The sequence below is a fragment of the Corvus moneduloides genome, chromosome 18, assembly GCF_009650955.1.
Source record: "Corvus moneduloides isolate bCorMon1 chromosome 18, bCorMon1.pri, whole genome shotgun sequence".
NCBI lineage: Eukaryota > Metazoa > Chordata > Aves > Passeriformes > Corvidae > Corvus > Corvus moneduloides.
Window position 1 is genome coordinate 3,739,495 of NC_045493.1, and position 24,945 is coordinate 3,764,439.

Consider the following 24,945-nt stretch of genomic DNA (forward strand, 5'->3'; position numbering starts at 1 on the left):
ATATTCCCGGCTAATTTAAGAGCAAATGACTGTGGTGCCAGCGAGCAGAGCGCACCAGAGAAGAGATGGGAAGACCAGTTAGCCAAATGAAATATTAAGATGACCATCTGGATTCCTGTTTTCTCCCACACTTGACAGCAGGTCCCCTGCAAACACCCTGCCCTGGATCTGGCCCTGTGCTTCCCACAGCAGTGGAGATGCTGCCATGGTTTCTATGCCAGTGCTGCCCACCTCCCCATCAGTTTTGCTGGCTGATCCCGTGCCCTTGTGGAGCGCCAAGGGGTTCAGCTGCAGCATGGGGGGTCCTGTCAAGGACCCCTCCAGTGTCCATAGCCCAAAGCTGGCCGTGCAGAGTGCCCTGAGCGTGGCTAAGGGCTCAATCCTGCATCCTTGTGGGGCAGTGATGGAGTTCCCTGGACAGAAAGTGATTTTTCTTCCCCTTGCCCCATCCCTCACCACCAACTTCTTGCTGGTTCTGCAGATAAAACCTCTTCCATCTAAATTCCCATCAGGCTCTCTTGGAGGTTTGGAGGGTTAAAGCTCTGCTAAACCCACGGTTCATCCTGGAACAAAAGAGTATGTTAATACCTTCCCTCCTGGTCCTGCTGGGGCTGGGGGGACCATGAAATCCAGCCCCCCCAGACAGCTTTGTGCCCAGAGCAGAGCTCTGCCAAAGTAAATGGATTATTGACCAGTTTGCAGTGTGAAAGGAAAAAATGAGGTGATGGGGAAAGGGGCTTTTCCAATTAACCTTTTCCCACACGGGGCCTGGTGGAGCTTTGCTGTGCAGCTGAGGGTGGGGGACTGGGTGGTGTGGGGAGGTTGGGAAAGGCTGGGGCTGACCCAGAGCTTGCCTTTGCAGGGGAATTGCTCCAGTATATGTAAAATCCCAGTGTGGGATTTGAGGGGGTTTTGTGTCCAGTGTGCTGGGGAGGGATGGGGTCAGGGACAGGGACCACCTACCCTGCCCTGAGCCCCTTTGCCAAGCTAGGGTGCCCTCATTCCCCTTCACTGGACCACGGGAATGGAGCTTTGGCTCTTGTGAACTGAAAATGCTTTTAAAATCTCCTTTGTTGAGGTGCCACCGGTCTCTGCCCAGCCTTTGGAGATGGGTATGAACACCATGCTCTGGCCCCAGCCCCAGAGCAGGATCCCCTTTCCTCCCTCTCAGCTGAGCTTTTGTCTCCATCTCTTCCCTGGGTGTGACCTCGGCCCCAGAGTGGGGCTGAGAGCCCTGTCCTACTAGGAAGCCTGACTTCTCCCAGCATTGCTACGAATTTCATCAGCACCTGTGCCGGGACCTGGGGACATCCAGTCAGGAGATGCTCCAGGGTATCCCTGGGACCTGGAGCTGATGGGAGTCCGGGGGCTCGCGGGATGATTCTGGGGGTGTTTTAGTTCTCTGCTGCCATGCTGCCAGCCACAGTACTGTTGGCATGAGCTGCCCTGTCCCCAGAAACTCAGCTGAAATCCACTTCTGGGCACTCTGGGACTGCGGGCTGTGGGTGCTGGTGTCAGCTCCTGGGGCAGCCGGTGATGCCGAGTGAGCACCGGCAGCTCGCTGGGGGAAAGGAGACTCCTGCATCCCTCCCTGCCAGATGGTCTAAGTGGGTCACATCAGGGCAGCGCAGGGGATTTGTGCTTTAACCCTTAATCGCCCGGGATGCACCGTGCATGGAGGGGGAGGGATGTGCTGCTGAAGTGGGATTAAGCCCTGATTTGCCATTGTGGGTGATCTTGGAGACGAGTCTGGGTGCTGTTGCAAACGCGCTGGGACAAGGGTGACTTGTCCTCCCCGCTGCACTGGGACAGGGCAGGAGCAGCCATGGCACTGCAGTGTCAGAGGTCTCAGTATCCCAGCGAGGGCAGAAAACAGCTGCAGTTCCTTTGTGGCCTTTGCAGTGACTTTTGGCCATCTCAACCTCTGGCTTCCCAGCCACCTTTTGATGGCCGCGAGCCCCGCGAGTCCGCAGCAGGCTGGCAGCCCTTAGGCAGGGACGTGGGATGTGCTGCCGGGGAGGAAGCCCCCGCTGGCAGCCCTGCTGTGCGGATGGCCCCCCACTCCCGTTAATCCTCCCCCTTGTTGGCCGGGCATCTGTTCGCGGGAAGAGGCGGCGGCGGGGCCGGCCGCGCCAGCCGCCTGGCTGCCATCTGCTCCCTCCATCCCAACGAGCCCCTGTGCTAATGAGCCCGTGGCCCCTGCCCAAGAGGGGGGAGAGGGGCTTGAAAGGAAAAGCGAGGGGGAGAAGAAAAGCCCCTTCCTCGGAGGGGCTGTCAATAGCGAGGCTTTTGTCTGCCCCTGCCCTGAAGCTCCAGCTGGACGGCGCTGGGAGCAGGGAGAGCTAATTAGGCAGCTCGGGAACCGCCGGGAGGCTGGGGGCAGATGAGTGAGGGGAAGAGTTGGGGATGCCCGCAGGACCCACTCCCTGCTGCTTGCAGAGCCTTCATCATCCTCATCGTCCTTCTTCCCCTCGGCCCTGTCCATCTGCGTCTCCTCTGGACTGGTGCTGGGCACCATGACGCTGCTGGCCTCCCCACTGGGAAACGCTGTGATTTTGGGGACAGGTAATTTCAGACCTGTAAAAGTCCATTTGAGAGCTTTGCTGAGCTCTGCTTGGGGCCCAAACCATGGGTCTGGTTCCCACGCCTCGCCAGCAAGAACACGGGCACAGCCTGGCCCCGCTGCTGAGAGTGAAGGGCCACAGCAGCTGATGAGGAAACACAGGATGAGGGTCTCCCTGAATCCGGGATTTGCTACCCCATCTCTGGCAAAGGGGGAGCCTGTGGTGTCCATGCTGTGCCAGGGGAAGCACCGTATCCGATCTCTTCAGATGAGGGATGAAATCAGGTGGAAGGAAGCAAAAGGGAGGAAAATTCCACTGGCTGAGTGGAGGATTGTTTTGTAGAAATATTTGATTTCACCCTTGAACAAAGCCACTGAAGACACTGCCCTGGCTGCCAGGCAGCCCCATGTCTGCAGATGCTGGGGGTGCTGGGTTTGTAAGGGCAGCACTGGGGGGAGTCTGGCACCTCGGGGGGCTGTGCTGACTATGGGGTTCCCTCCCTGGCTCAGCAGCATCCGAGCACTTGTGTGAGGCTGTTTCATGGAGTGTGGAGAACCAGGCCAGGGGGAAATATGACTGTTTAGGGTCTTGTAGGGCTGGGGTTCATCCTTGCTTGGCTCAGGAAGCAGCACCAGCTCCAGCAAGCCCCCATCCCTGCTTGTATCCCATCCCTGGAGAGGCAGGAGAGCAGGACACTTGAACCCCTTGCACATATTCACACCCCTCCCACAAAGTCCAGCTAATTAATATTTAGGGATGTAAGGCCCTAAATAATAAATAGCAGTGATGACCTTGATGACAGGGATTTCTAAGGAGCTTCTACCCAGCGCCAGGTCCTGTGGCTGCTCTAGTCTCCTTGCTGTCACCATCTTGTCCCCATCATCTGGGACAGCCTGTCCTGTTGCAGCTTGTCCCCAGAAAGGGCCTCTGCAGATCCCACTCCCCGGGAGGGGGGGGGGGGTGTCCCCCGGGGGAGTCCCCCTCTCCCTGGGGTCTCTGGGCTTGGGAGATTTCCCTGGCCTTCTCTGCTCAGCCCCATTCCTACCCCTTCCCACATCTCCATGGCAGGTGGCTGCACCTTTTTCTACATCCATTTCTCTATAAGACGGACTTACCAAATGCAAACCCTGAGTCACTGAAATGAAATCATTTCATGCATGATCACCCTTTCCTTTTCTTTCCTTGTTTTTTCCCATTTTCTCTCTGTGGGCATTGAAACCTCTTCATCACTGCAAAGCCTGACCCGGGCCAGAAAATCCCACCAGTGTTTCAGCTGCAGAGGGTGCCAGGGCTTCTGCCACAGCCCCTGCTCTGGCATGAGTCCCCAGGGGCTCTTTGCTGTTCTGAGACTGGGTCTGCTGCAACCCACAGTTCTTCCTGTGACCCACACACAGCTCCCACCCCCTTGGGTCCTCCTCTGGCCGCAAATCCCTGGTGGTACCATCAGCTGGAAAACAGGGCTGGGTTTGATGCATCCCCAGCAAAGGGCAGGGAGAAAGGCCAAATCCCAGGAGCCATCTTGTGTTTGCAGCCTTGCTTGATGATTTCGTAGGTGTGTGCAAAGGCACAGAGGTTGTGATGCCTGAAATCTGGTGGGAGTGGTGGGTCCCAGCAGCAGAGCATCCGGAACAGGGCTTTGGTATGTATCTGGCATATGCCGGGGATGAGCGGGCTGGACCACCACTCCCAGCAGCCTGGCCAGGCACAATGCCCACGTCTGTGCCACCATCTCCTGGCAAAGGCCATGTGACCCTCTGCAGGACACCGGGTGCTGCAAAACTGGCTTCTCCATCAGCCACTTGAGCCGAAAGCGCTGACAAACATGGGGAGTTTAAAAATAGCCGTTTTTTTCACATGCGGCAGGAACACTTTCCCTGCCAGCGCAGTGGGGACTGCAGGAAGGGCTTACAAAAAATAATGCAATTGGTGATAAAAACTCTATTAAAAACTGTACTGGTGTTTGAGGCGGGCCGAAATGAGTCCCCACTCTGGAGGCAATGAGGCTGGGGCTCCACTGACGACCCATTGAACTCTACATGTTTAATTTATGTCTCATCATTAATGGAAGAAGAAGCAGGTGCTGGCCAGCCCCAGCCAGGGGCATCTCCTCATTCACCCCCGAGTGGGTGCCTGGGTGGGCAGGGGGACACTGTGGGCAGGGTCCTGCTGCCTGTGGGGCTGCTCTTCTCTCTCCTCCCTGGGGCAGGGAAGGCTGTGACTTTCGGGTATGGGCTGTGGGGGCTTTCTGCTGTTGGGTTCCAGGGCTGGGGTCAGGTGCCCGTCTCGCATGTGGGTGGCTGAAGTGCTCTGAGACCCACAGGCAATGATGAGAAAATGGGTTTTCTCTGACACTAACATCAAATTCCAGCAGCGCATCATCCCACTGGAACCTGATGGCACTTTTGGCAATGGGCTGGTTGTATTGAATTGATCTCTGTGCCCTGCCCACGTGTGTTGGAGGGTGACTGGAACAGAGTGGGGCAGGAGGCTGGGATTTGAGCTGCATTACTGTCAGGATGAAGAATTTAGCTACTGCCCAGCAAGAGAAATATTTTTGCATTAAGGGAGATTTCACAGTTAAAGAGCTCCTGCTGCATTAATCTGTGGGTCAACTGGAGCTGCTGTACAATCCCTGCCCACCAAAGCCGTGCAAGTGTAACACCAATCTATAATAGCATGTAAATAGAACAGAACTTACTCTCCACAGCTCCATCAGCTGCAGCCAGCAGAACAACCCTGCTCTGCCAGAGTGGGCATGGACACGGCTGTGGTCCAGAGGGTGCAGGAAGCAATCTGGAATTTGGGCAGATCTACCCCTGAGGCTGGTGCTTTAACTCACCTATAAAGCATTTGCCCTCTTCAAATCCCCCTGCTCCGATCAGAGCCTGGTCAGGATTGTTATGATGGAGACAAGCAAGACACGTGGCTTCAGCACTTCTTTGAAGGGATGGGGTTTTTATTCTCCAGAAAATTCCAAGACTGGCAACTTACAGAAAATAAACAGGATATGTTGGCTGCATCACCCCCAGGATCCTGGGACATCCCCAAGTGCAGAGATTCAGTCCTCTCCAGTGGCTGGAGAAGTTGTTGGTTTTGGACCAGTCCTTGTGCTCTCCCAAACACTTCCCACATGTGGGTCAGGAGCCAGTGAAGGGGAAGGATATTCTTTATATCTTTTGGAGGGGTTTTGGATGTTTTGGTGAGTCCAGGCTGCCAGGGTCCCTGTCTCCATCCCTGCCCTCACCGCGAGTGTGGAGCATCTCTGCACCTGCAGGGGCAGAGCTAAAGGCACAACACTGGCAGCATATGCCAGCGGAAAGTTTAGCTCCTGCTATGTGCTGCCTTGTGGCAGTAGTTACTACCCCATTGCCTCAGGATTTCACCACAATGCTTTTTTCCACCCAGAGCCCAGATTTCCCCATCCCTCCAAGAGGGCTCAGATGTTCGAGGGCTCTGGGCACAGGAGCTGTGCCATGGGGACGGGTGGGTTAATTTTGCTGTGGAGGCTTGTGGTCCAAAGTGCTGGCTGCCAACTCTCTGGGCTATGAATGCCACCCAGGGCACATCCATTCCTGATTAATGGAAACTGAAAAGCAGGACCCTAAGGACCTGTGGCTCCCCTGCCCCCTCTCCACTGCTGACTGCTGTTGCCAACCCTTGGCCTGCATTGCTACCAGGTTTGTCCTGCACAGAGCAGAGGACAGCTCTGTCCTTTGCCTTCCCATGGTGGAAAAGCAGGCACTGGAGCCTGTGGACACAGCCTGTGCCCTGCCTGCAGAGCTGGCACTGAGACTGAGCCGCTGCCCTGCTCCCCCCGCTCGCTCTCCCCACCAGTATTGATTTGACCTGAACTCCCTGTAATGTGCTGTGATTTCTTTCAATTAGGCTTTGAGCGAGGCCTCTGCGACATTTAATAGAATTGAACCACTGCCTGGACTAGCACGGACCAGAGGGAGATGCTTGCAGATGCTCCCCCATCCCCAACAAGAGCATCCCTCCATGCCCCATTTTCCCCATGTCCCATGAGGATAATCCCACTGCTTAAAGGTTGCTCCTTGTCCCCTCTACATTTCCTAGCTCTTTGCATCCACTGGACTGGTGGGTTTGCCAAAGGACAGATTTCAGGGTGCTTCTTGCTCTGTGCAGGAGCAGCCCCACTGCAAACAGGAACTGAACCGACCCTGAGAACTCCTCATCTTCACATCCCCAGCAAAGCTTTCCCCTTTCTCCTTGCTGGCTGTCATCTCCTCAGGGATGTACCTAGCCAAGTCAGGGCTTGGTGTCACATTGTTTCCGGCAAACTAATGGGCAGGGCGCTTGTTTTCAGAGATTGTGTGGAGCAGAAATCCTTGCCCTTCATCTCCAGCTGCAATTACCAAAGCCAAGTTGATGCAGTTGATGGTAATAGGATGGTAACACTGTCTGAATTTGTATTTAATGCTGATTCCAAGGGTCTATAATCTTCATCAGCACCACATGACTTTTTATAGAACAGAAAAATGTGAGAGCGGTTAATGAGCTGTAATTCTGGAGAGCTTCTGCCTTGATTGGGACTAATTATTTTCTTTATAAAAATAATTAACCATCCACACTACCTATAGAGTGAAAGGCATGTGGCACTAATTAAACCGTGTGGTATTTTCACTGCACCTTTATCTCCAGTTTCCCATCACATCCCAGATAGATGGTCACACACTGCGGAAAGCCAGGCTGGGCACAAGCTGCCATCGTGTGAGGGCTTGTGCTGGGCACAAAGATCAGGCCCTGGGTGAGGGGGCTGCATCCAGATCCCAAATCCACAGCCTCTTGGCCCTGCATGTACTGTAAAACTCCTCGTTTGGGTAGGAGAGGCTGGTTTGGGGAGGATAAGGTGATGGTACTCATGTGTGGGCTGTCTGTGAGGGTACAGGAGGGATACTGGGGGTGTCAGTAGAACAGCCAGCGGGACCCTGGCAGGGCACAGGGGTCTGTGCTGTGTGCTGTCATTTGCTGTGGGGCATCAGGATATCCCAAAATGGAGGTGGTCACTTTGCACAGGCCAAACCTTTGTTCTCCAGTACTCTGAGATTCTGGGATGAGTCCTGGGCGAATGTGCCCCAGCACCGGGGCTGTGCGTGCTTAGACACACACCTATATAATACATAACTGTTAACAAAACTAATTCCTCTATTTTCCTGGAGATCTTCTGAGAGCTAATGAATATATTTGCATAATCTTGATTTTGTTTATGAATAATTCTGGATTATCCAAATGTGAATAACACCAGGGCTTTGCCACTCTAGATTGCCTTTCAGCTGAGGATAGCAAAGCATTTTACAAATATTAGTTCAGCCTCACAAATCCCAGCAAGCAATAAAATTATTATTACACCCAATTAAAGGTGGATGGGATGGAGACTGAAATGATTCTCTGCAGCTCCTCCTGGCTGGGTCTGCCATGGGGACCCACCTGCCTCTTCCAAATCTTCCCCCTAGAAAGCAGCGAGCCGACAAATATAGCCCCCCCTTTCTTTTTTGGGATGATTAAAACAACGTTCAGAATTGCAGGGTGGTGTGGATAGTTGAGAGCTGAGAGCAGACAGGAGGTTTCTTTCTGGCTCTGACTCCCACACAGCACTGAGCATCCCACAGCCCTCTGTGTGGCAGGGATGGCACAGCTATACCAACCTTTTCCTCCTTGGAGCACAGTGGGACGAGAAAAGGCCCTGTTTTCCCTTCCAGAAACTCTCCTTAACTCAAAACCTCCTCACCAGTTGTTCCTGGGCAGGCAGCATTACCACTGAGGTGTTTCCCACAGGACCAGGGGGTGCTATCGGGAAAGAGGATTGGAGTCAGACCAAACGCTCCCACCCACAAAGCTGCAATTCGGGAGCTTCCCAGCTCAGCTGACACTGCACATACAGGAAGGCAAAGGGCCCTTCTGGCCATTAAAAGCCCCTGTCAGCAAGTGAGGGTGGGAGTTTAAAGCCCACTTTCCACATCCCTTGCTGGGCTGGGAACGTTGCAGGCTCATGGCTCAGCAGCAGAAATCTGTTGGTTAATTCCTTTCCATGGGAGCTAACTGCTGCCCATGCTTCCCTGCGTGGGGACATCTGCTCCTTATGGTGTCACAGAGCCCTCCTGGCCCGATGTGGCCCTGGCTGTGCAGCAGCCCTGTGCATCACAGGGGGATGGATGTTCAGGAGACAAGTTTCAAACAGAGCAATGTCCGGGGAACCCCTCCTCACCAGACCTTGCCCAGGTGATGCCCTGGCTGGAGACACCCATTTGGCACCCAGGTTGGGGACGTCCATTTGGATGCACCCCGTGGTTCTGTTTCAGGGAGGGCTGAGCATTTTTTAATGTTGGAGTCATTTCAAGCTGAGCCCTTGGGATCACTGTTTGTAGCCACAGGCTACTGAGCGCCATGCCTGTGTTCTGGCACATGGGGTGGCTCAAGGGCTGTTTTCTTAACAACGTGACCTGAGTGTCCCTGTCCCCAGCATGGATGGATGGATGGATGGATGGATGGGGCAGCAGTCAACCAGAGTCATTCCCAGGGCAGCTCTGCAGACAGATGGCAGCTGCATGAACAGGTTGTGTGTTTGGTGTTATCTGAGTGTTGAGACCTCCAGTGTGTTCTCCCCTTTTATCAGTGACAATTCAAAGGAAGAAAATTAAGAGAGAGGAGGAAAAACTTTATGTGAGTGGCAAAGGCAGCATTGCTGCTCCAAGTGGATCTTCTCCAGCCGCCTTCTCCTTACTGCTTCCAATGTGCCTAATTACTAATTAATTTTTAAAGCGATCTCTCAGTGCTCCCAGGAGCTCCGGGTAACTGTGTGCTTACAATTCTCTATCTGATTAAAATTTAACAAGTTGTTATTGGCAAATACACTATTTCACTGCTGGTTGCCATGCCAAATAGCATGGGGTTTGGACAGTGGGGGGAACGGGCACATCTGATGGTCCCTGGAGCAGGGGCTGACCCTGTGCAGCCCCTCAGGCTGGCCACTTGCGGGCAGTGCCAAAGTGTTCTTTTCTAGGACATCCATGGGTTCATTTCTTTGTTAAACCCTTCCTAAAGCGTTAAGTATCATCCACTGGTGCTCCTCAGCTCCCTGTGCTGTGTTGGGAAGTGCCCAACCACAGCCACTGGCTTCCCTCCTAACCCCTGGTCCTGACCTTTGCCCAGCTTGGTTTTGCCCTGCGCTGCTTGTGGGCAAGGGCTTAATGGGAAATGTGAGCTCAGATCTGGACTTTTTCTAATCACAAGCTCTGCAAGGGCTGTTTCAGGTTGCCCCCGTGCCTGGCTGTCAGCTCACCCCCTTCACGGCTGCTCCAGGCTGCCGGGGGTGATGGCAAGAAAAGGATCTGGGAGTGCTGTTTGAGGCCAGCCTGGGACGAGAGTGGCAGTGGGGCTATGATGGGGTTTAGCATAAGCTCTCAACCCCAGTCCTCTGGGTCACTCAGGAGCCTGGAGTCCCAAAACATGGATCATGGAACCATGTGCCAGATTGCTGTGCCATGGGGCAGCATGGCCACGTCAACACTTTCATCTGCATTTGTGGGCACCTGAAACAGCAAAGGCTTCTTTCTTCGTATTTCCTGATTGAGGAGACAACTGGCTCCTGTACAGACATGGGAACCCACAGGGTATTTGTCTAAGGAGGATTTGAGGGCAGGAAAGGCGTGAGAGCAAGCCTGGTCCGGCAGTTGTGCAGGTGCTGATGGGCAGAACGCTCCTCAGGGACCTCCGAACCAGCAGCTTGGGAGGCACAAGGTGCTGTAGAAACTGTTCGAGATGGAGCAGCAGTCCAGGTTTTCTTTAGAAACAATGTGACCATGTGCCATATTCCTCAGATTTCTCTCTGTTGTTGCTGGCAGCCAGTCAGCAGAGCCATCGTGGGTTGCTGGCAGTGAGGGAAAGGGACACAGAGCCCTGCAAGGCGCTCAGGAAGGAAGGGGGACAGGGGATAGGGCTCTTGGTGCTCCTGGGGAGGAGGAGACTGAGCCGTGGGGAGCAGGGAGAGGCTGTGCTCACCCTCGTGCCTGACCCTGCCTAAGAAGGATGGTTCACATGGAGGCACCGCTTTCCCCCGTGGAGTTTTCCCTCTGCAGGGATTGTCCATCCCATGCTGCACAGCAGGAGCCGCTGCCGCTGCCAGCTGGTGCCCGGGACGGAGCCCTCCCCGTGGGCTGCTACCTCACAGCATCCCCCAGAGCATCTGGCACTGATCCTGTGCTGCCACTGGGGCCTCTTGCAGCAGGGAAGCCCCTCTGTTCTGATCCAACCATGCATAGTAAATCAGCTGCTGGAAAAGAAAGAGCCAAGCTGCTTTTTTGGCCCAGGATGTGCTGAGAGCGGTTGTTAAACCTTTCTGGAGTCCCAGAAGGAAAAGGAGCTGCATCCAGGCTTGTGCCAGGACACAGGGTTCCCGGGAGCAGGAGGGGGAGGAGAGTCACGACTGGCAAAAATTTGATGAAAACCGTATAGTACGGAATTGTATTTCTCTTCTGTGTTTGAACTGCTTCGAGAAACCCACGTGCCTTTCTGCAGCTGGTGCCTCTGCTGATGCACAGAAAAAAAGAGCGGGGAGAAGATTAAAATTGAACTGGCTTGGAGTCTGTGTAATCAAGGAAAATATCTTGGTGATTTGCTATTATAATTTTCAATAACAAACTGCAGGGCTCCTGCTGCACTAATAATAACGGGTTGAATGAGGTGGGGAAAGAACCTGCCATGGGGTGTTTGTGTGCGTGTGTGTGTGCTTGTGGGAAGCACTTACAATATTCCCCATCTCCTAATTTTGAAGAGGTATTTTTAGTGCATATTTCAAAGAGCTTTACATAAACACATCTGCTGGAGTTTTTGCTGGGAAATGTCTTTATAGCACTCTTTTCTGTTCCCTCCCTCTTGAGGGACAAGGGAATGGTCTGACCATTTTCTTTTTCAATCAGATGAGCAAAGCCAGAGAGCAAGAGAGAAAATCACAGGCTCATTTTGCCAGTGTCCAAAGACTTCTCAGCCCAAAGGGTGGGCTTTAGAAACACTTTGAGCAGCCCTCACTAGAGCCCAGGGCAGAAGCACACATAATATGGCTGTGGCATAGAGTGCAGGGATGTGGGAAAGTGGGGATCCTGACCCACCACTGCCCTCTCCTGCACAGCCAAAACCTCCAGGTGAGGAAAGGAGAGGAAGGATGGGGTGTTCCATCACCTGTCCGTGCACTTCTTTGCATGTTACTCAGGAGAATTGGCGAGAACATCCCTGGTGCAAGTGGCTGCAGGCACAGGAGTTTCTCCAGCCTCCCCTCAGGACACCTGTGTCCCGATGTTCTCAGTTCCAGGCAAGATATCTGTCTGTCATCATTTAATGCCAGTGAAACATTCAGAGCTTTCATGCTCGTCAGAGATGTTTTAACCTTTTGTTCTGGGGGCTCCAGTTGGCTGAAGCTGCTCCTGTCTTTTCACTGTGGGGTGTAGACATGATGGGAACATAAAGCCAACCAGGGCTGAAGCAGGGAACGTAGTAAAGTTTTTGTATTAGCTATCTCAAATCCTCTGACCTTGGAAGTGCTGCCAGTGCAGGTCTGCCAAACGCAATCAGTGCCCAGGGCCTCTGAAATGCTTGTGCCTCCAGCACCCAACCCAGCTGCATGTGCAAAGGAAAACAAAGGATAAAAAACCCCAAAAAAGGCTTGGTTAGCATGATTCAGCCCCAGTGTGCTTACACTGATGCTTGCAGGGCAGCTGGGAAGGGCACAGGGGCTGCACAAGGCCACTGAGGCTGGAACTGCTGGGGCTCATCCTGTGGAGGTGAGGGACAATGCAGCTGAGTGGGGAGATGGTCTGATGCCAGGGTCCGGCAGCTGAAAGGTCATTAGGAAGACATTTTTCCTGCTTTTGTCTCCTCTTGAGATGAGTTACTGTGGGGAAAAGGCTGATTGATGAAAGCTTTGTGGCAGGAGACTGCTGTGGGGCCGGGGCAGCCCCGGGCTGGGACACAGGAGCCTCTGTGGGCAGAGGAGGGCAGTGCCTGGCCGCGGCAGCCCCGGGATGGCAGCACACAGGGAATGTCAAGGGCACACCAAACCCGCACTGACTGCAGTCACTGCGGGGCCGACGGGGACGGGCGTCACTGGGCTCAGCTCCTGGAGCAGTATGTGTCACCAAGTGCCACATTTCATGGCCTGATGAGATGGCATTTGGCCATGGCATGGAGCACAGCAGCCCAGGATGGAGGGATGGGCATTTGAGGTTTGAGAGTTTGCTCACTGAGGCAGCAAATGCCTTGTGCCTTTGTCCCGTCCTCTGTGGACAGTGCCAGGATCTGTCTGTGGGCAGGAAGGGCAGTCCTTAACTGGTCTCCATGGTATCCCCACAAACTGGGGGTGACATCCCTTCCCCAGGGAAGGGAGGCAGAATGGGTTGGCCTCACAGATCCTGCAGGGCACTGCCAGCAGCAAAGAACCACCCATCCCTTCTCCTCCATGTGGCCATAGTGGTTTATGGTGGTTTAACCCCTCTTCAAATAAGGAGTATTTGGGTTCCTTCCCACCAGTGACCTTTGTATTAGGGTAGGTAATAGATCATTTCCCTCTGCTGCCAACATGTTCTGTTAGAGAAGGAATACCTGTGAGAGCCCAAATCTGACGCCACAATGCAGAGGTGGGCAAGCTGGGCTGTGAGAGGCTTGTGCTGGTGGAGAGTTGAGGGCCCTGTGTGCCTGCTGCTTCTCTTCCAGCCACTGCAGCACTGGCAAAAATTGCCATGAGCCCAAAAAACCCCTCCTGGACCAGAGACTGCTGGGATGGGAAGGGACAGGATGAGCCAACTCTGGTGGGTGGTTGCACAGGGCATGTTCTGCACTGAGCTGGTGGCAGGCAGCCCACAGGTGCCGCCTTACTGTGGGGGGTCTCCCATCAGGAGCAGCTGTGCTTCTTCTGGACAGGTCTGATGGATAGGCTGGATTTCTACATGGGAGAAAGAAAGGAAAAAGAAAAATGAGTGCAAGTGATCCAATTGCCAAGTGGAAATGGAGAAACTTGGAGGGCAGGTGGGATGGGTGGGCAGCTGCCTTGTCCTGGTCCAACTGCCTGTGCCCAGGAGTGCATCCTTATGTACAAACATGCTACCAATACACTGGGGAGAGAGGCTGTGGTCCTCACTAGAAGTACTTGAGCAATGTTGTCCCCCAGCAGGGCATCCTTCCTGCCTCCTCTTCTTCCTGCCTCCTCTCGCACATCCCCTGAGCTGCACGAGTCCCGTGCTTCCAGCAGCATCTTGCTGAGCATCCCTGCTGCTCTCTCTGGGCCAGCTCCAGAAAAACCACCCACAGAGGCTTTTTCTTTCCTGCTGCAGGCACAAGCAGCAGGGAAGGTGTGATAATCCCTCCTTTGAGGCCACAGAGATCGTTCACACCAAACTGCATCACTTTTATATCAGTCATGAAAGACACAAAAGACAATAAGAAAATCTCTCTCTCTCTCTCTCTCTATATATATATATTCAATCAATGTCTATGGAGCTCCACGCCAGGGGATTACCAGCCAGTTTAAAGTGTTAGTGACTCTCAGCATCCATCAGAGGAGAACATTTGGTTGAATGAAAGCCAGCCTTTGATGGAATTGGAAATAATTATTTCCATCAATAATTACTTCCAAGCCCAGAAGAAATGGTTCCTGGCACGTTGCAGGACAGGAGTCCTTGATTGCCTTGAAGCCAATATGTTTTAACCCCAGGACCTGGAAATCCCATTAATGGGAGCAGAGGCTGGGTGACAAGGATGTTGCTTGCCGTGCCCAGGTCCTGGCAGTGGTGTTTCATCCTGCTGCCAGCCTGGGGACGAACCCTCCTGCCTCTGCTGCTGGAGTGCATCCAGCTCAGACTTTGCACAGGTCATTAATTTGGGGACATTTTTAATGGATCCTAGTGACTGAGCCTCAGAAGGCTGTTCTTAAAAGCGGTTTTAAGAACCAATTAGCTGGCACACAGAAAATGATTAACCATGTAGCTTCCTGGATGGTTAAAATAGTGGAAATGTTGGGAGGCAACTGGGGGATTTATTACAAACAGACTTTTTAAAGCAAGAGGGACTATTCACCTCCTGCATGTTCTGGGCCAGAAATATTTCACCCAGCTTCCCCCCCCGCCCCGATCCCTGTCCCTTGTATTTGGCTGTGCATATCCTGAAATGTTCAGGCATTACAAAATGGGCTCCAAGGAGGAGCTGGCTGTTAAAGAAAGTGGATGCTTGTTGAGAGAGAAAACACAGGTGGAAAGAGAGGGGTAACCCTTCTGCAGGTGCTCCTGTGCCAACTCCAACCCCAAGAAGTGTTATTCATGGCTGAGGCAGGCAGCAGGATGTTCCCTGAGGCATGCAAGACTCTGGCCATGCCTAACTGGGGCTTTTTTAACATCACATTGCTCTTTAACCACTCTCTTGCCCCCATTTAACCCTCAGATGTGCAGCACGCACCTGGCCCTGGCCCCTTGTTCCTATCTCCACAGCCCATGTGTGATGGCTGTGGTGGCCTCTGCAGCCAAAGCATCATCCTTCGCTGTGGCTGCAGGGCTGGCAGGGGGACACCCCAGCCTCCCCCTGCTCTACTGGGATCTAGATGGCCTGGGGGCTTCAGAGTGTTGCTATTTCCAAGGAGAGAAGGTAGGTCTGGTAGCTGACACAGCCACAGGACTTTGCAGAGCTGACCCTAAACTGGCATGCATAGCCCAATCCTGGGATCGGCTTTAAGATGATAATGGGAAGAAACAGGGACACTTTTAGTGCCAGCTGAGCCCAACCTACCCTGGGTATCACCCCACAGCCAGGTTGGGCATGGACGTGCCCGTGCTTGCTTTATGTATTCCATAATGCTCCGGATGACACCAAACCCCAGTGTTTTCAGCACCCCTGCTGGGTACAGTTTATCACTTTTCATTAATCTTTTCATTCTTTGAAATAAACATCTGCAGGGCCTGGAAACCTATTTACTTTCCTCCCAAGTGTCTGCATGCAGACTTGTTTGGGTTTGTTTTCTCCATTTGGCTTCTTTCCTTTATTTGAGCTTGCACAAGCCCCAATGTTTCGTAGAAACCACTCACTCCAGGCTTTGCCTGCCTTTGCTCTGCTCCTTGCCAGCTCCCTGGGCTCTTGCAGGCACTGACCTGGCCCAGGTGGTTCTCCTTAGCTCTGCTGGGCTGTCCCAGGTTCTCAAGGTTGAGCTGTCAGCAGGACCAGGTGTGTTCACTAGCCCAGCACCTTATTTGTAGGAGTGGGGAAGTTTGCTTCCAGTCGAGTGATGAGGATGTGTGGCAAGGTGTTATCAAGGCAATAGTGCATTTGGAAAATTACATTTGAAATGCAAAAGGGGTTTTTTTCCTATTAGAGTGCAAAATCTGTGCTGTCTCTGCAGAGCTGGTGATCTAAACCCCACAGTGCAGGAGAAGATGTCCTGACTGGCTCCTGTTTTCCCTTCCCATTGGATTGGATCTGGCCCTGTGCTGTCCAGCTGCTCCTTGGCTGCATGATGCACGTGGCATCTCTGCCTGAACAATGAGCACAGCATGCTTGGGCTGGGGTGCAGCTTGGCTTGGAAATGGGGCATTTTAGAGCCTTGTAGGAGCATTTCCCACTGCAGGGCTGAGCACTGAGAAACCTGCAGCTCTCCTTCACAGCGGCACAGGTCCTACCTGCAAAAAAGGAAAGGAGATTCCCCACGACCTGGAGAATGACCCCAGCTGAAGGGACAGCTCCTGATGGCTCTTTCTCTCGTCTTGCCCTGGCAGTGGGACGCTCAGCTGCCTGCCGTACCCCGCAGAGAACAGACGTCCCGAGAAGCTGAGCAGCTGCGTGGTCAGGGAGCCCTCCAGCACCAATGGCTGTGTGAAGGGGAGGGAGAGATGGGACCATGCTCACCGCAGGTCACGCAGGTAGGAGCCAGGGCCGTGAGCGGGGCCACCCTGGAACACGGGGATGGCAGGGGAGGGGGCTGTTTACTCAGCCCCTCTGGGGCCTGTGAGAGCTGGGGGTGTCTTAAACGGCTCAGTATGTGCGCAGAGAACGTATGCAATTGTATGAAATCCTTGTGCATGTTTGCACAGACAAACCTGCAGCTCATTTCTACTGCAGGGCTTGCTCTTACAGCCTCCTTCAGAGTCTTCCAAGACTTGCCAGCACTCCTCTGCACTACCAGGTCTGCTGGGAATCGCCCTCAGCAATTCCCCTCTCCCCATGCCTAGATCAGCTCAGCAGCATTGCCTTCATTAGGACACAGCCTCGTTAGCAGCTTGTCGTTAGTCCCTGACCACTTGAGAGCGGGAAAATGCATGGAACGTTGTAAATTAAGTAACTGGGGTCTCTGAGCCCTGCCTGCTGAACTGTCTCTGGGATTGGTTTGGTTAAAGATGCTGGAAAGAAAGAGCAAGAAAGCACATTTCATATCTTCAGATTTCAGGCCAACTGGAACAATAACCTAAAGCACATTTTTAATTAGACTTTGATTATAATCGCGGAGGAACAATTCAAGTCAGATCAGCGCAGGGGAGAAAGCTGCCACATCAAAGACAAAAGACTTTATCTGGGGAGAGGGAGACGGGCTCTGCAGAAACAGCCTGTGGCTGCATGGTCAGGTGTTCCTCCCTGCTCTCCCTTGGCCGTGGCAATGCCCAGCCGTGTCCCTGGGTGTCTTTGGGCAGGCGTCTGAGCTTAGCAACGAGACGTCCTGGAAAATGCACGACTCTGCATTAAGGTAGGAAGCCCACTGAGCTCAAAGTGTGCCACATCCTCTAATAGTGCTGCTGCTGGTCTGTGAAATCCTTGGGAGGAGGAAGTGAGGAGGAGTATGTGGGTGCTCCGTGGGGTCATGCTGTGGTTGCACAGTGGATTTACTGCACCAGAAGCACTCGGTATCCACAGCTCACAAGTGAAGCATTAGCTTGCAGTTTCATTTTGCAGAGCTTTTATTTTTTTCCCAAAGTGTATTAAAAGCACTAAGCAATTGAGTTTTTATGATAGTGTAGTTTCAGTGGTAATTCAAGCCCTGGATGATCAAGTGTTGAGTGGTGGTGGAGTCTGAGTGTCCCCCCAAAGTGTCATTTGCTCTGCATTAGGACTTTTGTTAGCAATAATGTTTATTCTTGCTGCAGAAAACTGCTCAATTTTTGGCCTGTTTCTGTAGTGAAGATCTCACAGCGTTCTCCAACCATGGGGTTGCTTCCACCCATCCCTTGCTCCTGGCTTTTCCCAGTGGCAGAATGAGAAGTGGGGAAACTGAGGTATAAACCCAGCACCTTCAGTGATTTTTCAGAGGCCCTGGGGAGCTTGCTGTGCCCCCCAAAACCTTGGTCCTGGATCCATTTGTGGATTCAGAGAGATCTGTGGATCTGTTTGGAGATCCACATGGCTGACTTGGGCTGATTTAGGGATGCCACCAGGCTGCCACCAGCTGCCTCTGTCTTTACAAGCATTTGCTTTCATTAATGAGTAGCCACAGAGTTATCTGTTGTTTTTTTCAGCCCAATGCTCTGAATTAATTAACCACGGTATTTGCTTTTCATTGAAACATAACACGATTCAGCATCATATGTTTAAAGAAGAAATTAATTTGCAGGAGGCTTTATTTTCAAGGCTTAACAACTGTATAAGAGATGCATATCTCCTTCAATTGCCATAGTGTCTCAATAAATATATATATATTTCTAATCAATTGCTACTTAACACATGTCAAGTCTTTATTATAGTTAGATGCATCTGGTTGCAATAATTACTGTATGCAAATTAAATGCCAATTAATTATTTAAAGCATATTTACAAAGAGCAACAAAACCTATAAATCTGTTTCGGAGTTGTTAACCTCAGCAAACATGTTTTAAATAATCAGCATTGCTATGGTGTAGCTGTCTTGTTGTATCTCTATTAGACACTTCATTTAAACCGTGACTAAATAATTTGTTAGAGGGTAATGAGGCAACACCCACACCGTTGGTCCACCATGAACATTGATCTTTCTGCCCCATGTCTCTGAGGTGGGGATGGCAGAGAGTCCCGTGTGAGCCAATTCAGGGTTTATTTTTCTTATTTTTAATGTTTATTGGGTCTTTTCCCCCATTCTCAGCCCATCGTGTGGTGGGGAGCGGCCGCTTCTGGCTCGGGGGAAGAAGAAGAAAAAGAAGTCTGGCCGCAAGAAGCGAAGGAGGTGAGGGAGCCATGGTGGCGTTAGGGGACAGGCTGGGCAGCCCTTGGCTGGGTGTAGGGAAGAGGGTCAGTGAAGGAGGTGCAGGTGGCCATGGTGGTGTGTGGGGCAGCAGGGAATGGCAGCCCTCAGCTGGGTGGGCGTGAGGGAAAAGGGTCTGTGTAAGATGGAGGTGTGAGGGCCTGCGGGTTCCGCAGCCCAGGGAGGTGCTGCCATCTCCTCGCCCTCCCCTCAGGGCAGCAGAGCTGGGTTGAGGCTCATCCCTGGTCTCATCCTGCTCTGACCAGGAGCCCCCAACCACTCTCTGCCCTGGAGATGCTGCCACTGGTGGTGGGGTGAGTGTTGGGGTGGCTGGGATGGCTGTGAGCAGCCGTGTGGTCCCTAATGCCCCTCTGCCCCCTCAGGTCTCCCTCCTACAGCCCTTCACCTGTGAAGAAGAAGAAGAAGAAAAGCTCCAAGAAGCGAAAAAGAAACAGGTATATTTCCCTTGAAAATGTAATTCCCCACTGGCAGTGGCTGTTGGGGGTTTGGAGAAGGGGTGGAGGGCACTGCTGCCTCGGGCAGCTGTTGGTCCCAGTGGGCAGAGAGGTATCTGTGGGCTCTTGAGCACTGGGCAGCCAAGGGGAGGCATAGCCAGAGTCCCTCTGGGCTAGGAGGGCATGAAATGGGGTGTCCATCCAGTGCAAACAGAGAAACGTGCTGTTGGGGTGTAGGGACACAGAGATGGACAAGCCGAATCACTGTGAGGTCTGTGGAGCCTCAGTCTGCTGTCCTTGCTGTCCTGTTCATATGTCTCCATCCTCTGGAATGCCAGTGGGATCAGTGCTTAAGGCTCACGTTGGTCCCCATCCCTTCCTCCCCAACCTGCAGAGAGTGTCAGGATCAGGAAAAGGTTCAGACCAGCTCCCCACATCCACATCCCAGTCTCCTCTCCCAGCCCCAGTGACTGTTTCCACCTTCCCCTTCTGAAGTCCATTTTTAATTCAAAGAGCATGATTAAATTTTAAAATTGCAAATACTTCACTGTTTTCTCTCAGCTGTTAAACCAATATGTGAAGAGAACAGTGGATTCCATCTCCCTAAGAAGGTTCATGTATTTATAATATATTGAACCAAAGAGAGAAGCTACCAAAAGTGGGTAACAGGGTGAAAAGTTGAGCTTGAATCTTTAAAGAAGAGCAAGGGAGAAGGAGAGACAAGGATATAGGAACTCCTTTAAAACACTTTCTTCCCAAGGAGGGATTCTTATGTTCTTTTCTGGATGCCATCTCCTGATGGAAGTCCTGGGTCAGAGGCTCCTTGGCTTTGAACCTTTGGTAGCCATTTATGCCCCTGCAAGCCAAGGATAAGCTGGAGCTGGTCCCATAAGACAGCATGATATGAACCATTCAGGATTAGTGACCAATGGAGGTAGCGTTTCAACCACAGACCCCAAGTGACTTTGCCAGAGGCAATCTCACAGCCCCTCCAGGCAGGACTTCAGGCTGTACCTTCTGCAGGATGTTGTGCTCCAAGATGAGATGAGAGACAGTGGGGTGTGCAGTGCACTGGGGCCAGGCTTTGCTGCAAGGATGTGTCCTCCATGTGCCCAGGGTGTTCTATATGAGAGAAGTGTCTCCTGTGTCATCCCAGGGGTGCTCCAGGAGGCAAGACAGGGGCACGATGCTGGCTTGGCTGTGAGACTGCTCTGGAGTTACACAGAGAGGATTTTTCCCTCAACTGCTGTTTGGTCCTTCATACAGAAAACTGGGGAATGGACTCACCTCCACATGCAGTACAAAACTGGAGGCAGTAGCAGAGAAAAAGGACCCACCAGAGATAGGGGATGTATCTGATCTCTCTAAAGACTTGTTATCCTGAGGACCATATTCTCAATTTCTTGTAGAGTGTGCTGGTCCCTTCTGCCACACCAGCATTTCTCAGCTGCTCCCTCACCAGCTGGCTAAAGGAGAGCCGGGGCCATTCTGCCCAGGTGGTGCAGGAGGTCTTCTCTCAGTTCTCGGTCTGAGCCTAAACACATTGTCTTGGATTAAAATTTCCAATTTTGTGAGACCCTGTATTCAATGTACATATTTGTGTCTTGCAGGTTATCGTCAAAGAAGAGAAGGCACAGGTAAGAGTTGAGCAAGTGTGGGTGGTCCCTTAGAAATAAGAGTTTAATGGTCTCTTCAAGGTTGATGTTCACTGAGTGGGGGCAGAAGGCATTTCTTCTGTGTTTCCTTGTGGAATCCCCTTGGGTCCCCCCATTTCATGTGGGTCTGGGGATTTTGACTCAGTGGCTCCCCAGGTGTGGACTGGAAGAACTCTCCTGATTCCAGTATGTGTGTACACATTATCAAGAAGTACTCATTTTCTCTATGGAAGAAAGCAAAGTCACCAAGTTGGCTGATCCCTTTGAGGGTTTTGGCCAAGTCCATGAAGCAGATTTGTCAGGAGGCACTCAGACCCCCTGTGCTGTGACAATCATGAGTCCCTTTCTTTTTTACTGCATGCTCTTGGGCAACCAAGCTGTAACGTTGACGCGTGATTGTGCAGCTTTTTATCAGAACAGAAATCTCTGAATTAATTAGCCATTTCTTATTTAGTTCTTCAAGCCCCAAAAGTAAGAGAAAGGAAGAAAGAAAACACAAAAAACAGTAAGTAGTCATTCATGGAGTTCCCTGCCCTGCCTGCACAGTGTGGGGCTAGGAAGTGCTTGATGTGGTGGGGCCCCTGGAGCTAACACCTGCTGCACAGCCCTAAGCAGTTCTCAGGATTACTTTGAAGCTAAAACCGGCAATTCTGGTTTTGCTGGAATGGAAAAGGGTTTGTAGAGGCTGGAGAGCTTTCCTCTCTCTTTCTTTTTTGACACCTATTTCTGTACTTTGTGGATCTTGCAGTGATGTGCGGAGTCTTGTCCATCTAATCCAGAGAGAAGGCTCTAGCTTTTCTGGTGGGGGCAGCATGAGAGGCTGAACTCTGGCCTGCCAGAAGGGCAGGCTGGCACATTCTTGCTGAGAAGGGCCTCAGCAACTCCTGGTTTGCTGCTCTAGGAGGTTGCATTAGGACCTACTCATGAGATACAGTACAGCCAAGTATCTGAATGGGGTCAAGGGGAAGAGAAGGGATTGTTTGGAGGGGATGGAGTTTGCAAAAATCTGGTGGTGAGGTTCCAATCAGCCCTGGAGTGTTAGCAGAGCACAATCCTTGTCCTGTGTGGCACACAATTGAGGGGCATGGTGTAAAATGGGGCTCCTCGGGACTGGAAGGAAGGACTGTAAGCTGCCTCTGTTTTTCCCTTCGTTCTCTGTCTTCTGGGAACTGCAGCTTGTGGCTTCTCACCTTCTTTCAGAGTAAGGAAACAGTTCTGGGAATGAGCCTTGGACACTGATCCCCTGGTCAGCTTTGCTGGGACTTGGGATACTGCCTGCACAAGCCATCTCTATGGCATGCAGAAGGCCAGTCTCCTTTTCTCTAAAATTTCTGCATATGAAGTGGCACAGTTTCAGCTCAGTTTCCCCTCAAATTGGGCTGCCCTCGACCTAGAAACCTCAGTGGTAAAAGACAGGCTTCCTAGGTTATCTGTAAAAGGAGGCATCCCCCCAGCCTAACATAGCAGTACCCTAACAGTGCAGTTAAATCTAAGATCCGTGTCCTGCTGGTGTGCCCTGACCTCAGGGAACTAGAGCTGCTGGAATTGCTCTTTGGGGATACACCAGCCAAGGCGTTTTAATCTCATCCCTCTGCTGGCAGATCAGAGTTGAGCCACTCCCAGTTTCTGCAAACCTTTTGCTCCCAGGTGTGGATCAGATGGATCCCATGAGGATTTTTGTATAATCATGCTGCTTTAACTTATCTTTGCATTGAGCAACTGGTTATCTAAATCACACAGGACCAGTTTTGCCTTCTGCAGGAAGGGAAAACAAACTGGAGGGACTAGTGCAGAGGGTGATGACCAAACATGGGGATTTTCACAGAAATCCACCATGTGAGTGAAAGATGTTCAGTGTTGCTGATTTCAGCTGCATGGAAATAAGAAAGGAGAATTCCAAAATGCAAAGTTTTAAAAAATATAATCATTGGGTGTGAAAAGCATCAAAGAAAACAGCCAAGCAGAATTGAAGGAATTGTTGTGGAGGTTGCCCTTTTGTCTTAAAGGAGATGCTGTTCTCAAGCAATTATTTGCTGGGTTTTTATACCAGCAAGTTGCTAAATGCTGTGCAGGCAGGTTGTATTTGTGCTGTCAGTGACTGTGTAGTGTGACCAGCTCACTCACAGTTAGCTTTGCCTGCTGGCACAGCCATGCTAGCCTGAGCAGATGAAAACGCTGACAGATCTAAAATTACTACTGTGGTGAACAAAGATGGGAGGGAAGGGGCACAGAAGGTGGCAGCTAGCCTGCTACCCATGTCACCCTGCTCTCTGCATCCAGGACTTCAGCTGTTGCAATGGGCAACTATAGCCCTTAAGTAACAGGGCCAGGTAATCCATGAGAAACAGCCTGGTGATGCAAAGGGAAGTGCAGCAGGGCACTGGACCTCTGTCCCCTACAGAGTTTGCTGGGAACTGTCCTCAGGCCCTGTCAGAAAAGGCAGCACCAGTGACTGGGCACCTGTGAGAAGCCAGGGAAATGGTCCTGTCTCTCAAGCAGGAAACGTGCATGAGGCAGGCTGTACTTAGGGAAGCTGTACTTTGTGTAGCAACCATGAGAGCTGCCCACAGGAGCACTAAATGCTCCCGCCTGGAGAGGGTGGGGAAGGCTGGCTGCTACTCAGTGTATTGTATCACTTGGAGCTTGTTCTTCTGTACCTGCTCTCTAACAAGGAACCAACACTATGGAGAGGGCTGGAGGTTTGTGATGGGTTGCCCAGAGAGATGGTGCTTCCCCCAAGGCTCAGCAACAGGAAGGTCTTGGGCAGTTGCCTGGCTTTTTTATGGTAGACTGCAGGATGAAAGACAAGCACGTGGCTCTTTAAAGTCTTGAAAGGATTGGTGCTGGCTGCTGCACTCCTACATGCTTGTCTGCAAATCTTCCTCTAGCAGGCTACAGAGCCAACCTAATAGCTTGTGTGTAAAATGCTAGCAGAGATCTAGGGAAGATGTCACTGCACCGATGAAGGGACAGAGAATTTCTCATGCCTTGATGTTCTGTGCAGTGTTTCATACACCAATCTCTTTGGTTTAAAATGCATACCTCCCTTCTGATTTGAACATTATCGACTTCAGCTTCCAGCTGCTGGCTCTTGCAGCAGCTGGAAGTTCCCCACCTGCTAACCTAATGCTGGTTTTCCTTTCTGCTTCTTAAAGCTCTCGTGGGCGCACCCGGAAATCCCATCGGCATCGCCGCTGCCACTCTCGCTCGGAGAGCTCCGACTCCCACTCCCCCAGCTGCCGGAGCAGGTAACATCACCACTCCTGAGCTCAATGTCCTCAACATTTCCTGGTGGGCTCAAGGATGTGGTTGCCACAGCCTGTGTGACCCACAGGCTCTCTGTGCACAGCCACTTCCCATTCTGGTAGCAGCAATATCACATACTGGGGGCTGAGCTGTTTGTGGTCTCAGCCATGGAAAGGTTTTGCCTCGAGAAGCAGTGGCTGCAGCTTTTCGGTCTGACAGTCACTTCTAATCCCCATTGCTGATGATCAGCCCATGACAGCTGATTCCAGTCTAGTGTCCCTTCCCCAGCCCAAGGGCTTTGTTCTGCTGATGTCCCAGGAAACCCTTAAACATGGTCTTAGCAATGGAAATATATTTGCCTGTGGCAATCTATAGCCATTGTCTTTGACCTGATTAAAATCTCTCCTCTGGATGACAGATGCATCCTGGGGCCAGCTAAGTTGATGCTGGTGCTAGACCGAGCATTGCTGCAATAGCAAGTGATTTATACACGTAATGAGTTCATGTTTCATGTTCTCTGAAAGCACTTGAACAACCCACCCCCACTCTCCTACTTCACTCCTCCTAAGTACTTGGAATTTTCTTATGAAAAGCTGAGGATCAGTGAGGGGAGGAATGCAATCAGTAATTGGAGGGGTGCTCATGCAAGAGCAGAGTGTGTTTTCTCTTGGAGGTGTATCACCATAGGAACATTCTAGAGTGCATGAAGGTAATGGTTTGTCTTGAGCCACCATAAAATCATGAATTGGAGCTGAAATTTGAGGTTAAGGGCCAAAGCCTGGATGCAAAATTAATATTTTTCTTTTAAAGTAGAAAAACAAAACATCCCTTTTCTC

The 24,945-nt window shown here is 51.9% G+C and overlaps 1 protein-coding gene across 4 annotated transcripts in view; it reads left to right on the forward strand.

Moving 5' to 3' along the window:
• Positions 1–24,945, forward strand: part of SRRM4 (serine/arginine repetitive matrix 4) — a 46,463-nt gene that overhangs the window by 2,594 nt on the left and 18,924 nt on the right. For 3 of the 4 annotated variants that reach the window (XM_032127813.1, XM_032127817.1, XM_032127814.1), the window contains exons 2-7: positions 16,328–16,471; positions 18,655–18,735; positions 19,137–19,208; positions 20,819–20,845; positions 21,318–21,368; positions 24,019–24,111. In XM_032127813.1, coding sequence (XP_031983704.1) covers positions 16,328–16,471; positions 18,655–18,735; positions 19,137–19,208; positions 20,819–20,845; positions 21,318–21,368; positions 24,019–24,111 — 468 coding nt within the window. The remainder of the gene's footprint in view (positions 1–16,327; positions 16,472–18,654; positions 18,736–19,136; positions 19,209–20,818; positions 20,846–21,317; positions 21,369–24,018; positions 24,112–24,945) is intronic. The other variant, XM_032127815.1, reaches the window with a different exon arrangement.